Below are 14923 nucleotides of genomic sequence, written 5' to 3' on the forward strand. Positions count from 1 at the left end.
ACAAATATAGTCTGTGGCAAGCTATGCGTTGCCGCTGCGGTCAATCAAAACATAGTCGAGTGCAAAGCGCTTGAAATTAATACAAAATCAACGGCGTCGCACACCCATACACATACATACGTACATAATTCAACGCATGTGGCTACAATTCATTTATTTAAGCGATTTTCGCTTTTTGCGATTCGGACGCATTGTGTTGCCGCTTTCAACATTCAAGCCGCCGTTGAGTGGCTTTGTTTCTCCGGCTCTGTTACAATGTCTATTAGTTTTTGTGTTCATACATTTTCAATTAGTCGGTAAAAAATGTGTTTTTGAAAAGCGTTTCGGCTGCGACTTTTGCTATTCACGCTCCGCATGGTGAGCGCGCTCGGCCGATTAACACATTGCCCCCCGGCGTTTTGGCTGCGCACTTCAGCGCACTAATTGTGTGTAGGTGTCAGAGGTGTTTCAGGTGTTGGAGGTGTTGTTGTCAGCGTTGCCGACCGCTGGCACCTTTGAATTTGATAATAATCCATTAAATCGCACCACTAATTGATTCTCATCTAGATATGAGATATGGATAAACACACGTATGTATATGTTTGTGTGCGTGCATGCATAATGTGGCATGGCAGTGAATTGTGTGACTTTAATTAATAAACTATTAATTAACTACGCACACATACATATGCATGAAGCGGCCGTTGTAAGTGAGCGCTTATAGTTTCACATGCCGCTGCACATGCCGCATGTAGTGGCAGCGTCCGCCCTAGCACCCTGTCTTTGCCGGTCACCTTTGGACCCGCTTTGCCTTCGAGCTGTCTTCGGTGAGCCTAATCAACTCACCATGTGAGTCAACGCGTCATTAATTATGTCCATAATTCGGAGAAATTGCCAGCGCGTACGCGCGCTTAGACCAAGGCGCATGTACTTGCACATATATGTACATATGTTTATAACCACCTAAATAAGTGCATATGATCAAACGCGTGTAGTTATGTGTCAGACCGCGCTCGCCATTGTGTCTTCGAATTTCATCGGCAGACACTTTGCTGCCAGAAAAGTGTGAAAATGTGTGCTATAACACGACTACATACACACATACATACTTATATAATATGTGTTTGAGTGCGCATGACATAACTCGCATAACATTTCTGATTTATCACCACAAACACATGCGGCCCACAATTTTCAAATGGGTACCTAATGAGCGCGCTGGCTTCCCGTAGGCTGCAGGACACAACTGTAACATAAAACAAAAACCAACAAAAACCTTCAAAACTGCAGTGCAAGCAAAAATTCAAACGAAAGTGAATTTATTTTTTAATCCTCAAACGAAAAAAACACTAACGCTTGGCATCATTCAACGCCAGTTGCGCAAGCGCCCAAGTGTCAAGTGGATACTTTCGGAAATTGGAGTGCCGTTGTAGCAAGGCACACATATGCACATGTCCTTGCACCACAGTTCCTCGACAAGAGCCCAAACAACACACACACACCCGCATGCGCGCAGGAATGTCCTCGAAAGCGGAGCGCTTGCGGCGCGTATGGGCCGCGCTCCAATTTCACGCTAAATCTTGTGTACATTGTGTTTACTGGGAGGCGCTGCCATAAATTACGTAAATGTTTTGCTATGAACGCATCACACGGCCGCCAAGTGGCCATGAAGTGACGCGCATTCAAGTGAAGTGCAGTGAAGTGGCGCGGTGTTCTGTTGCCGACATTGTGGTGTTGTAATGCGCACTGTGTAAGTCGAGCCGAAATCCTTTGCTGCACTTTGCTACATTTATTACTTCTGGTTTCTTTGAATTGGCTACTTGAGTGTCCGTTCATACGTGCGTATGTGTGTGTGTACGTGTGTCGCAATCATTTGTTTACATTTGAGGCGCGCACTAATTGCAGCAACAACAGCCAGCAGCAATTGACGGTGTTGGAGTTTCTGGCAGCCAAGTCGGCTGCTTCGTTGTCAGCGGCAGAGACTTATCGGCGCATAACGGTGCACTAGTGTATACACACACACTTGCGTCTTGCGCCACATAATTGCCGAGCGGCGCACATGTGTTGACAGACGCGCAGACATTGTGGTACCGACCCAACACGAAGGGGCTGGCGCTCAGCGCGAGTGTTGCACAATGCTCCACTTTGATTTGACGCTGCAATTCGAGCGCGTTTTATTGCATGAAGACTAAAGGCGAGCCCTTTTCTTCGAATTAAAAAAGTGCAGGCAATAAAGTGAAGAGTCTTTAATGTGTCTTACATTCCGATTATTTGGTTTTAAATATTTACATTGTGCATTTATGTAATTGCCTTGCGATGACAGCCAATAAACGGAAAATGTGATTTTTCCATGAAAAATCAGTGAACGCTGACTCTTTGGTCTTTAAGTAAAAATGGAGTCAGCGAAGTCAAGGAGGCTAAGTTCGAACGAGGACTTGTTGATGTAATTAGAATTAAATCTAAAAATTGGAAGGGTGTTATTAGGAGTTGTGACGTTTTAATAGGGCTCTCAAACTAGCAATCCGAAAGTATTTTTGCTCTGATCTTGGAAAGTCATATTCCTCTAACACCCGCCTCTTTGTTGTCCTTCAGTTCAATTTATATGCTTAGGTACAAATTTCATTTGGATTTGGTTTGGTCCTCCTTATTTGTAGTGAAATACTGATTCCTTCACCAAAATGCTTTTTCAGACATAATTTTCCATGGATGTACCTGACGTTGTGCTAGACGCCGCTTCTGGGTGATTCTTACTTTCAGATAGTCCATTTGGTGACAGTACAGCTCCGAATTAAGAGTTTGGCCATTGGGGAGTAGCTTATGGGGGATTGTTCTCTGTCAATCCATCAAATGCATACCAAGATCTTCCTATCCATCAATCCTTGATAATCGAAAAAGAGCTCAAAATCACCGAAATCGAGTCGACGAAACCAAAATTTCGAGTTATTGGCTGTATCAAGACCATAAACACTATTCGCATTTCGTCTTCGAAGAAAGCAACAACACTACACTACAGTACATGCTTAATTGGCCTAATTGTCGACAATTGGCAAATATCTCAATTAAATACCATTAAAGTCTTCTTACACTAACGGCATTTTCAAGGTTCCTGCAAATAGAATAGGCAATTAAGTTGTCACGCTGCAAAACACCGTTAAAGGTGAAAATTCTGTTTGGTTCTAATTTCACCAAATACTAACCGTTATTGAAGGTTCGCTCATTCGAGCGTAACTAACTGTGCAATTACAGTTAAAAGTGGCCAAGAACATAATCTCAGAACGAAGGGAGTCCACAGCGTACGCACACAAACACACTCAAACCAATGCGTAAAAATTTGCGATTTCTACACACTTACACACACCTATACCGCATAGGTGTGTTTTTGCGAGCATTCGCACTTGTGTTGGTAATGTCATTTGTTGGCAAAACAAGATTTAGCGCTACACGCCCGCTGGAGACTAATGCCGTGATTAGCATCTGCGTTGACAAACGCAGCTGGGCGCCCAAGCACACTGAACGCGAACGCGAACCGCCGACTAAACCAGCCAGCATACACATACAAACGCACACAGACGCACTGGAGCACTACAGCGAGCCCACAAATTCGGCGAACCTACGCAGCGCGCGCCTATCACTTTGCACGCCCCATTGCCAAACGCGATGCAAGTAAGTCGACCAAGCGATCTGACAAGCCAAGCCATTACCAGGCCAGCAGGCATAATTATGAAGCATCTTTATCCTCATTGCGACTCCCACTGCGTTTGCTAATGCCCGCACATTCCGCGCGAACACGCTGCGCGCACTTCAGTCGCTGAAGAACGTCGAGCAGCGTTTCCTGCGGTGCATTCCGATAATTCCGATTTTGAGTGCGTTCCGACGCAGAACGGCCAGGACAATAATGTGGGGACAACAAGACATTCACGCGTTCGCTGCCATCGTGTGCTAATGGCCACATTAACGAACCAGCAGCAGGTCCGGCGTAAACACCAACAACAACAGCCACTGCTGCTCACGATGCGCATAAACATTTTTGGCCAAGACGCATCAGCGCGCCTCAATGCTACGCATCAGTCACACTTCCAATTCCTGCAAACTAGAGGTAAATACTTGTAACGGCAGCAACATACTGGAAGCGTAAAGGACGCGCTGTCCGCTGCTCGCACCACCGCCTGCGTTATTAATGATGGAAATTTGAAAATACAGAAGGTCCAATAATTGCACGCTGATTGTAGGCCAAAGCGAACGGTCGCGGCAGCCTGCTGATCAGCTCATCGGCTCATCAGCGCTGGGTGCAGGTCAGCGGCGCGGCAGCGGCAGCGCACTCGAACGCGTGAAATGACATTCTGACTTTGTGTCAGCGAAATAAAAAGCAAAACAAATCGAAGGCTTCCAATTTACGGCGTGACAATCACACACCGTCCTCCGCCAAAGGCGCGCAACACACAATTGCGAGGACATTAGTGCAGTAGGTATGCGCTCTGCTGGGACACTGACAATTGCATTATACAAGGCATTACGGACAATTGTGCATAACAATGCAAAAAACGGTTTTCGAAAACTTCTGCTTTGAGCGCTGAATTTCATAAATGCCATTAAATGATCGTAAATGGCTGTAGCTGCCGTGGCAGGAGTAAAGCGAGTACGGCGCGCTACCAAACTGCATTCAAATATCCGTACAATTGGCTTCCGCGAAGTACATTGGGAGCGCGCTCGCGACTATAGAGCACATCGCACCGGACCATGCACACACACACACTTAGAACAAGGACACGTCGTATAGTTTCCGAATGTTTTATGCCGAAATCGAAAAGTGCGTGAATGCAGCAAAGTCAGGGATACTTGTTGAACAAAAAAAAATTAAATGAGAAAAATAAACTGAAATGAAATAATAGAAATATGAGAAAATTCTAACACAAACAAATTGAAAAGCTACTCTCAAAGTCATTAAAAAGAAATGACGCGACTTCTTGCAAAATACCAGAAACAATAGCGCTAGCTTACTTTTGACGCGCGTCCTGGCAATTCACACTTTAGCACACGAACTGGCCTGTTTGCGCAGCCATGAAACGGCAGTGGCAGCTTCCATTAACTGCACACGCGCCCGACTGTACAGCACCGACTCAAAGGCAGCGACAATCGTTTTGGGATCACTCCCGTCACAAAAACGCATTCAGAAACAAAAAGTGCCGCTCGGGCACAATGCAACACGTGAAAAGTCAAAGTCAGTAAAAGTCACATTATGACCATTCTAATTGCTTTTCCCAAATTCTAAGACTCAATATCTACGTCAAGAGGCTGCAACGTCCACCAACTGAAGATTTAATGCGCGCATGCCTCTTTACATATTGGCAACTCGTATAATTGTCGATACTAGTAACTCCCATTAAGGAAAGGAGTTCAAAATTCTAGACCGAAAACCAGCTGTACCCTCTTCTCGCTATAGAAATTTCAAATATGAGGTTCATACCCTATAACTTTTCCTTTTCAGGACCAGATTTTAATCTTGAGATACCAGTATATCATACTATTAGGTCGTCATTAGTTACTCAAAACCGAAGATACTAAACATTGATACTCTGAAAGAGTTTCTCTAGCATATAGAAATATTGAGAATTTCAACAATAAATTGAAATCAATCTGTGAAAGATAACACGGGTAAGTTTTGGAGGCCGATCACGACAGAGTATATCTTATCTAAAACCTTGCAGATAGATAGATATTTGTTACTGAGGTGTTGCACTGCGACCTAGGGTCTATTTGCCCTCTCCCATACGGTCACCAAGGTCCAGCAACCTGAATAGTTCCAGGAGCCTGCTGAGCGCTACTGAGGTGATGTGATCCCTGTCCATGTAGATGGAACCCAGGACCTTAAGCCTTCTTCTGCAAATTGCTGGACAATCCAGATTCTTTGCAGATAGAAATTAATTGAAGTTTTGCACTTCCATCTATGGTCTACTGTGTCCTCTGCTATTTCACATATGGTCTCAAGGGCCAGCACTTGAACAATTGCAGAAGCTTGCTGGGCGCGATGGAGATTATGTGATACCTGTCCACGTAGCTGTATCCAAGAGCCTTGAGTTTGCTTCTACAAATTTTTAGGCAATTTAGAATCAGTTATTCTGGAGTTTCCGATTCCATGCCACAAAACCGGCAGTTTGCACAAGAGGCTATACCCATGTTGGAAAAGAATTTCTTGAGACCGCAATGCCCAGTATAGAGCGCGACAAGGAAACAGAATATGTCTCGGGGGTGATTGATCACATCTCTAAACCTTACTATAGTGTAACCTTCTAAAAGCAGCTTGGCGTGGCGCACTCCTGTTGCCTGCCGCCAGTACCTTTCTCTTGCCAAGTCCTCCTCTATGCGGGGCTACTCCTGTGTGAGATCTCTTCGCAATGCATGGTTGTGACCACGTCATCCTAGAAGCCGCCGCTGAGCGAACTAGTAAGTCGGCCAGTCCATTGTCGGCTACCTCTTGCCCCGTCACCAAGATTCAGTGTACACGGTTGCAAACTGATAGGTGGTTCAGCCTTTCTATACACTGCTCCATTTATAGCGATTTGAGTTCATAAGATGAGATTGCTCTTAGTGCCGCTTGACTAACGCTGAGTATAGTGATACACGGGTAGCGATAGTTGCGTTGAGGATTAATTTCTGTTTTAAAGCAAAGTCTTCTACATGAAGGATGCTCGGAAAACATCCCAACCAACCTGCTCGACTATGTTGATGCTAACAGAGGAATGTGCCTTCCCATCCTTCCAGCTTCGGAGTGATCTCCGCTATCCAGGTGGCCGTCTTTTCATCCGTATAGTCAACTAGGAGCAGACGTGACCAGAAATAGACACCATGGAATGAACCGGTGTACCGGCAGTCCCTGTATATCTCATCCCTAATGCCATCCTGCAACGTAGTAAGCTCCTCTGACCGTAGTTGCGGGGCAGTACCACCATTCATATGCTTTTCAAGGTCTCCGAATATTTGCGCTGACCGCAGTTAGCTTCTGCGCGTCTCTTAGTTGCCGCAGAAGAGTTGCTGTCCCTGCCCCTGCTTAGAGAGGTGCCTCAGGTATCACTTAAGAGTGGCACCACCCTGCGAGGATCGTCAGGGCCACCGGAACATCTAGCTTCTGGTGTGATGAGCATTTTCCCTTATACCTTATAAGAGTTTATGTTAAAAAATATTTTTTAGATAACCCCGTTAATATATTGTATCCAATTTCGTGTAAAAATACCTGTAACTTTACTTTCTGGACTTTTCTTCAGTATTGGCACTTGGAATCATGTCTCCCAGACCTTACACACTTTCGAAATCTGCGATCCCACTAACCTTAAGTAGTTGCCCATTAGACTTAGTGGTCGTGTTAATCTAATATTGCTCAGCGCTTTTATAAGTCTGCACTAAGCCTTTTTAAGCTCACTGCTTGAAGTTGATAAGCGATAAAAATAAATGTTAAGATCTACAGAAATATCTATAGATATATATTTATTTGTTTAGGAGCACTTATAAGAAATATATAACTTTTTGCGTTTTGCTTAACTACTGGGCAAATACATATAATGGCTCGAGGTACTTCCAATTGAACTGCAGTGCTTGCAAGATAAGCGCTGATAATCTAGAATGCCTCTGTTCAGCGAAGAGCATGCAAAAGCGGCAAAACACTTCGGTAACTGGAGTAACCCTTCAGTGTGAGCACAAAATCCTCCACTTGAAGACGGTAAATGTCGCATACGCCAAGCCACTGAAGAGTCCATGCACGTGCATACGCTTTTCGATAGTTGACTTACAAGGGGACTGCGCCAAGTGCCACTTTTCTGTCCATTGGAGTGGTGACACAACGCTTGGAGCTGCCGTTTGTCGAATCGCGCAGTGCGACAGACGCTTCATGATGAGGCAGCCAGTGGTGACATCATGCCACTGGCCAACGGCTGCGACTTAACTAATGCGCCCGTATATGCAGTTAAATAGCGAATCGCAAGCAAACAGACTATAAACGGCAGTTGACTTTGATTCAACGGCGCACGCACCACGCGTTCTGCTGCCCCTCATGTCCTCGTGTCCATTGCGCTGCACACACTTGCCCTGCTCTCCACCGCTCCATTAGATTTAGTATTCGCCTGCGAACCCTTGTTTGTCTTCTTCATTGTTGGAGTTAATTGAATTCCTTGCTGGCTCGTATGCCGCAGCTGTTTTGATAGCCAGCGCTATCACACACACTCACACACGCGCGCATGCAATTAGCACATTTGTTGCAACAAATGCTGGACAAATAGGGCGCCCGGCATGGGTGCCTAGCACGATGGTACACATTGTTTATGGCACAGTTCGCACACTCGCGTGCAAATTTACGAGCGATTGCCGCATTAATCCTGCCACCAACGGGCCGGTCATGCTGCTGTGGCACTGCTGCCGAATCGGAGGCAAGCCAGCGCGGCCAGAGCGTGCATGCCACAAACAAAGAAGCTGCTCAAACACATTTTCTGCGGAGCGCCGTGCAGGTGGTGCGCGGGTTGGGGAACAAGTTGAATGTAAACATAATCTGTCGGCGTCTATGTCGCCGCCATTCAGGGGAGGGTCGTTAAAGTGGCGTAAATTATACCATCACATCGGCAATGAATCAATGAATGAGGCGTTAACATCGATGTGCGTCTCTGCGCAAACACAACATTAATTAAGCGACAACGCTGGTGGACAAATAACTGGAGTAAAATCAACAACTAGTCAAAGTGAATAATAACATATCACGTATCTATTTTAGTATATCGATATGTATGTGTGTACTATATACATATATCTATATGGTGGACAGTGATGGAGCACAGCAGCAAGCTCGATAGCCCAGCACGACTTCTAAGCAAACAGAATCTGTGAAAATCACTGCGCTTCATTTAGTCTGCCGTTAGAAACACTTGTCATAAAATTGAGATACGAATAGTTGTTTACACTTGGAAATTGAGAAAGCTACAGGGTATGCCCCGCATGCTTTTGGGATGACGTGCTGATTTTCACTTTTGCCTTAAAGGAGTTGACTAGGTTATTGCTAATTTGAAGAAAATATTTATACTAAGATGATGATTTCATGAGCTTTGAAATCGAGGAAGCTTTAAGCTTCAGCGGACGATCTCGAGAGCTTCAAATCTGATATTTGGAGATCACAATAATTTTAAAATTGATAAAAGCTTTAAGCTTCAAAAGAAAGTCACAAAAGCTTTGAAACCGATGTTATTTTTAAGCTTCAAATGATGCTCTTAAGAGGTTCGGAACTTATAAAAGCTTTAAACTTCAAAGAATGATCTCAAGTGCTTCGAAACAAATGTGATCTCTAAAAGCTTTAAAGCTTCAAAAGATGATCTGAAGACTTTCGAAATCGATGTGAGCTTAAACTTCAAATAGAATTTTCGAAAGCTTCGAAAGTGATGTTAGCATTAAACTTCAAAGGATGATCTCAAGCGCTTCGAAACAAATTTGATCTTTAAAAGCTTTAAAGCTTCAAAAGATGATCTGAAGGCTTTCGATGAAGAAATCGATGTAAGCTTAAACTTCAATTGGGGTTTTTGAAAGCTTTGAAACTGGTGTTAGCTTTAAGCTCCAAATGAAGTTCGAAAAAACTTATGTGAGCTTTAAGATAGAATTATTATTTTCGTAGAAATACACATTATAACTAAATTGACTTACATTTATAATCTGATAAAATTTGCCACATTGTAGATGCTCCTTAGATAGTCACATCTAAGAAATCGGAACGAACAAAGTGGCTCATTTCACTATTCTTTCAAAACGAAAACCTTCTCAAAAAAGAATCAGTTTGGTTATGCATTTAAGATGGAAACCTATTCCTCCAAACTTTTCCCGACATCGGACGTTTCTTTCGAAAAGAAAGTCATATAAAGACACTACTTTGATGGCATCTTCCTAAACGCAAAGAATCCTGGAAATCATATAATTTTATTTCAGTGACAGAGGGTAATTCTCTATGTAGTCTTTCCATGATATAACTTAAAACTTGGGCCCAAAGAGGTTCAGATTAGAGAAATATTTTCCTTGATCAGAGAAACTATTTGAAGTGCTCTATGATGCAATATATGATAAGAAATCAGGTTCAATATGAAATGGTGTGAAAATAGTCCGAAATGTATTGAGCTTAGAGCTGAATTCTACAGTTCTTAGAGTAATTTACCCACATTTTTAGGTAAAAAATTTCTTAATCCAATCAGTTGACTACATACACCTTGAATTTTGTCACAAATGCATTTCTTTTTCGAGCTCCCAGTCATCTTTGCATTACGCCAGCTGCATATCAACTCAAAAATAATGCAGAAGACCAAAGGAATTGTTAAAAGCAGACGCTTTCATTTATTGGCTCGGAGCATGGGAAATTGACTTTCGAAATCAATATCTTCCACGCACTCCAGCCATTTTGCGTTACGCCCCTTTCGATTTAATAGCCGATCACTTTAACGATGCGTTAAATGTTTATGCAAATGTTTGCGATAAGCGGAGTGACAGCAACAATAACACCCACACACACACACACACACTCGCACATATTATACAAAAATGATTGAGGAGCGGTGTCCATTAGGATATACTATATGCCACAATTATTCCCCAAAGAGAAACAATTGCAGTTTCAGTAGTGATGACACAGTCACTTAGGCAGCGCACACACATACATACATTAGTCTGTGCATTTGTAGAAATGTGCATTAGACAAGACATGCCTCACGGCAGCCCCACTGCTGCAGTGGTGGATGTGGCAAGTTGCTCCAGCAGCAGCTCCGCGGCGTGAGCAGCGAAACAGCAGTGTTGAATATCATTTGAACGATATGTCAATAAACATGTATGCGCTAGTGTGCATGTGTGTGTGTTTGTGTGAAAATGTGCCGCTTCGCCACTCATGCTTATCTAGTCAGGAGTACATATGAACACATGTAATGCCATTGAAATGAACAAGTGGTCCCAATAATTTCCTTATCACTTTAACTGCGCTCGGCTCTTAGCTTATCTCGTTTGCGCGAAGTGAGGGGGCGTCTGCATGCAGTGGCTGTCAAGTGCATCTGGTGGCAAACGCAATGATTAAGACGACGCTCTGCGCCAACCTACCCATCGTGTCGAGTGTGAATTTTCCAATTTCAATGGTTCGACAAGTTTTCATGAAGATCTGCAGACGCTTCCAATTGTAGTGTGGCATTGATTTCAAGTCTATTTATTGGCGTCGCAAATTAACTTGATTACCCAATGTTTGTACGAGTAGTAGCAATTCTGTTATCAGCTTTATTTAATAAGACACTTTCGAATTATGTGAGGAGCTCAGCGCAACGGCACTTTCGCCTGAGAGGAGTGCAGCAACTTTGACTTTAATACTCGTATTGTAGTGCTTTGGAGTTTTCGTCTTGGGACAAAGGGGAAAAGTAACTCATGGGAATTGGGCTAGAAGTGATAGTGACTGATTTCGCTAAATTGAATTTTTAACAATTAAATTAAATTGTTATGGAAATAATTCTTCAATTTTAGGAACTTATTTACTGTTTACTGAACATTTGAAATTTTATTTGATGACGTGTCGTTCCGGCCTTCTTCTTGATCTAAGTTATTCTCATGAACTCCCTGCTTCTATGTGATCAATGAGCCAAGCATCATAGAAAAGAGACTTCTAAAGGACATAGGCAGATATCTCCGCTGCGATGCTAGAGAAGTGAGATCGTGGCAGGTAACCAACGAATGGGTTATCTGAATTTTCTTTTACATACGCAAAAAGAACTGATTACTAGCCGGTCTTCTAATGGAAGATTTCAACAAAAATTGTTTAAGCAAAATAATAATATTGGCAAAATTTCAGACTGAAAAAGTATACGGCAATCCCTGAACCCGAATAACACATTTTTGTTGAAACATGATGAAATAATATTGGATTGAAAAACAAAATGAATAGTACTGAACTATTCGCATAACATTTATATTTGAACACATACCTCCATTAAGTTCGTACACAAAAATCTTATTTGACAATAACTGTTAAAAGGTCGATGGATCAAAAGTGGGTCGGTAAGTGTCTCGTCGGGGCTGAATGGTGAATGTAGAGCGTGATTTTACAAGTTGGTTGGTAAAGTACTGCAACGTGGTTCCATCATCTTCAACATTGCTATGCAGAGACACCCAGTTGAGCTTGACATCGCCACATATGTACACCGTATCCACCACTTCTGGGCGCATGTGATACCGGAATTCGAGCAGAAATTTGCCATTCAAATACACCTCGTAAGCGTTTTCCATGCACACAATAGCCAGTCGAAATGTTTTGCCCGGCAGAAATTCCGTATCGATATCCGAGCATTCTTCCGGTGACCATTGGCCATCGTACCAAGCGCAGCGCACAATTTGCGCTTTCGATATGTTTTCGCGTTTTTTGAAAAAGCACGAAGCGAAATGGAAGGCGATGATCGGATGTGGCCAGAAATAAACGCCATTTTGTAAGTTTATATAAAAGGACATTGGTAATAATTTGACACGTCCCTCGATCTTGAGCAGACGACCCGGCTTCATCATATTCCGCGGTAAGCTGCCCACGTAGGGTGCAGCAATTTCAGCCTGCCAACGCAAGGCTTTCAATACCAAGCTGAAACGCCAACCTGAATCTCTCCTCGTCAGCTGAGCATATCCAGATCTAGTCGAGCGGGTTGAGGCGAGACTACTTCTGAGTGTGACTTCCACAGGTCGTATTGTATCGATGCGATCGGGATATGTGGCGACCTCTGTATGCGTCACTAAGACATCTGTGACCTCACCTATCACCACCACAGAGCTAATCAAGCGATATGGTATGCAATGTACGTAGGTGGTGAAATGAAAACCGTTCACGGATATAAGAAAAGCGGTTTCGGTGATGAGAAACTGCATGAGGAATCTGGTGCCACGTCGCAGTGTGAATGGTATCGCGGAGGTGTTCTGCTCAACTTGCCACCGCTTGTTGACCCGACTGTTGCGCACGATATAATTCTGCGGTAGACGCGCATTAAGGTGTAACGCCACGTCGCCCGCCGCATTATCCACCAGAAAATTGATGAAGAAGCTGCGCGGGTTAAAGATATTATTACGCTTTTCGCACAATGAAATAGAACTGGTTCGACACCTACCGTTCACAAGTTAACAGTATTTGACCGGTGACTCTAAAGCAAACACCCTCTTTGAGTATTCCCAGCTCATGCGTTCGGTACACCGGCTCGAAGTCATCTATGACATAATCGAATTCGTTCTACTAAGATTAGAAAGATTTTCAATTATTTTACACGAGAAAATGAAAATATTTTACTTCAAGAATTGAACGTTTCGTAGAAGTGTAAGTATTTCCCATTGTTTCAACAACTGACAGACAAGCGATGGGAGAGTCGATAGAACTTCCAGTGGCATTGCAAATTGTTAAGTTTCACGAAAGGCTAATAAAATCGATTTTTATTATTAAATAAGTTAATGTCATAAAATAGTGACATTTGAAGACTAGTTTTGAATATTCCTAACAATTTTCTTTAATGCTAAGCAAGTGAACTTGAAACCAAGTTTAATATGAAGCGTGAATGATACTTACCGAATTCTTTGAACGAATCCCTCCGCGAAAGAACAGCGATCATCGACATATGGACGAAACCAGCTTTATCCGTTACAATTCTACTAACTTGACTAGTACCGCCACATATTACTTGCATTACCTTACAAAAAGACGTTAATCAAAATAGAAGTAGCGAGATGTTTCCATCTTATTCAGAAAACTTTAGATTGAAGTTCAAACAAATCTACATTCCCGACTAAACATAAGTACATTCTTAGACCGATTCACCTCGGACCTTAAGAACTTGCGATCACTCAAATGCCTGGCACTCACTTAAATACCGAAAATATTTCACTACCATTTGAGGAGAGGTCACACAATCTTTAACCAGCTGTTCTCACTGAAAGTGGTGAAGATAGAAGCACTGGATCCACTTCCTTAATGGCGAGCGCCTCTACTTGAAAAATCACCAGCAAGTAATGAATCTTCGCATGATTCTATCCACCACTTAGAATGTTAAGCGGACTCCACTCATCTAACACTCCTCTTCCTATGGTCCGACCCCGTCGAAACAGTAGGTTTCCTGGGCCAACCGTTCGATGACTTCGATACTGGAGTCTGAAGCTATCAACGAGTGCAAAAGACTGTGCCCCAAACTTTCTATAGTGCCTGCAACAATTCGTAAGAAAACTCTGTACCACCATCCACCAACCACATATCCTGCATGTGTACGAGTATAGAGAAAACACTATTCGGGGAAATATCGGCGATGCTACAATGAATTTCGAAAACTTAGATCGAAGCTCCCACATACCCAGCGATGTCAGAGGCATTTAATTGACAAATCAGTCAATTTCTCGATGTTGTTATTGTTGTAGTCGATAGTCCTTGACCGTATAAAGATTCGGGGTCCGTTCCGGTTACGTATACCCGACTGTCGTGGGAACGGAATCAATTTCTTTTTCTTCTTCCCTGGCGTAGATACCATGTTTACTCTTTTCGCTATTTGGGGCCAATTCGAGATACGAAGTGCAGCCAGGTCCTTTTTCACTTGATCTGTCCAACGGAGTGGTGTGGTCATCCTCTTCGTCTGCTTTCACCGGTGGGTACTGAATCGAAAACCTTCAAAGCTGGAGTTTTCTTTTCCATCCGGACAACATGTCCTAGCCAGCGCAGGTGCTGTCTCTTGATTCAGTGAACTGTGTCAATGTCGCCGTTCCTTCGACCGCAAAGGACCGCAGAATCTTTCTCTCGAACACTTCTGAGGCCGACTCATCAGATGATGTTATTGCCCATGCCTCCGCAACAGGAAGCAGCACAGGAATGATGAGGGATGTGTAGAGTTTGGTCTTTGCTCGACGAGAGAGGATTCAGTCCGAAGTAGCAACTGTTTGCAAGAGTGATTGA

At 43.3% G+C, this 14923-nt stretch overlaps 1 protein-coding gene across 1 annotated transcript; it reads right to left on the reverse strand.

Moving 5' to 3' along the window:
* Positions 1-11988: 11988 nt before the first annotated feature.
* LOC120767598 (galectin-9-like) lies at positions 11989-13380 on the reverse strand. The gene is given in 4 exon segments (XM_040093746.1): positions 11989-13042; positions 13107-13228; positions 13283-13335; positions 13338-13380. Coding segments are annotated over 4 exon segments (1272 nt in total).
* Between the last annotated feature and the right edge of the window lie 1543 nt (positions 13381-14923).

Source organism: Bactrocera tryoni, chromosome 2 (assembly GCF_016617805.1).
Source record: "Bactrocera tryoni isolate S06 chromosome 2, CSIRO_BtryS06_freeze2, whole genome shotgun sequence".
NCBI lineage: Eukaryota > Metazoa > Arthropoda > Insecta > Diptera > Tephritidae > Bactrocera > Bactrocera tryoni.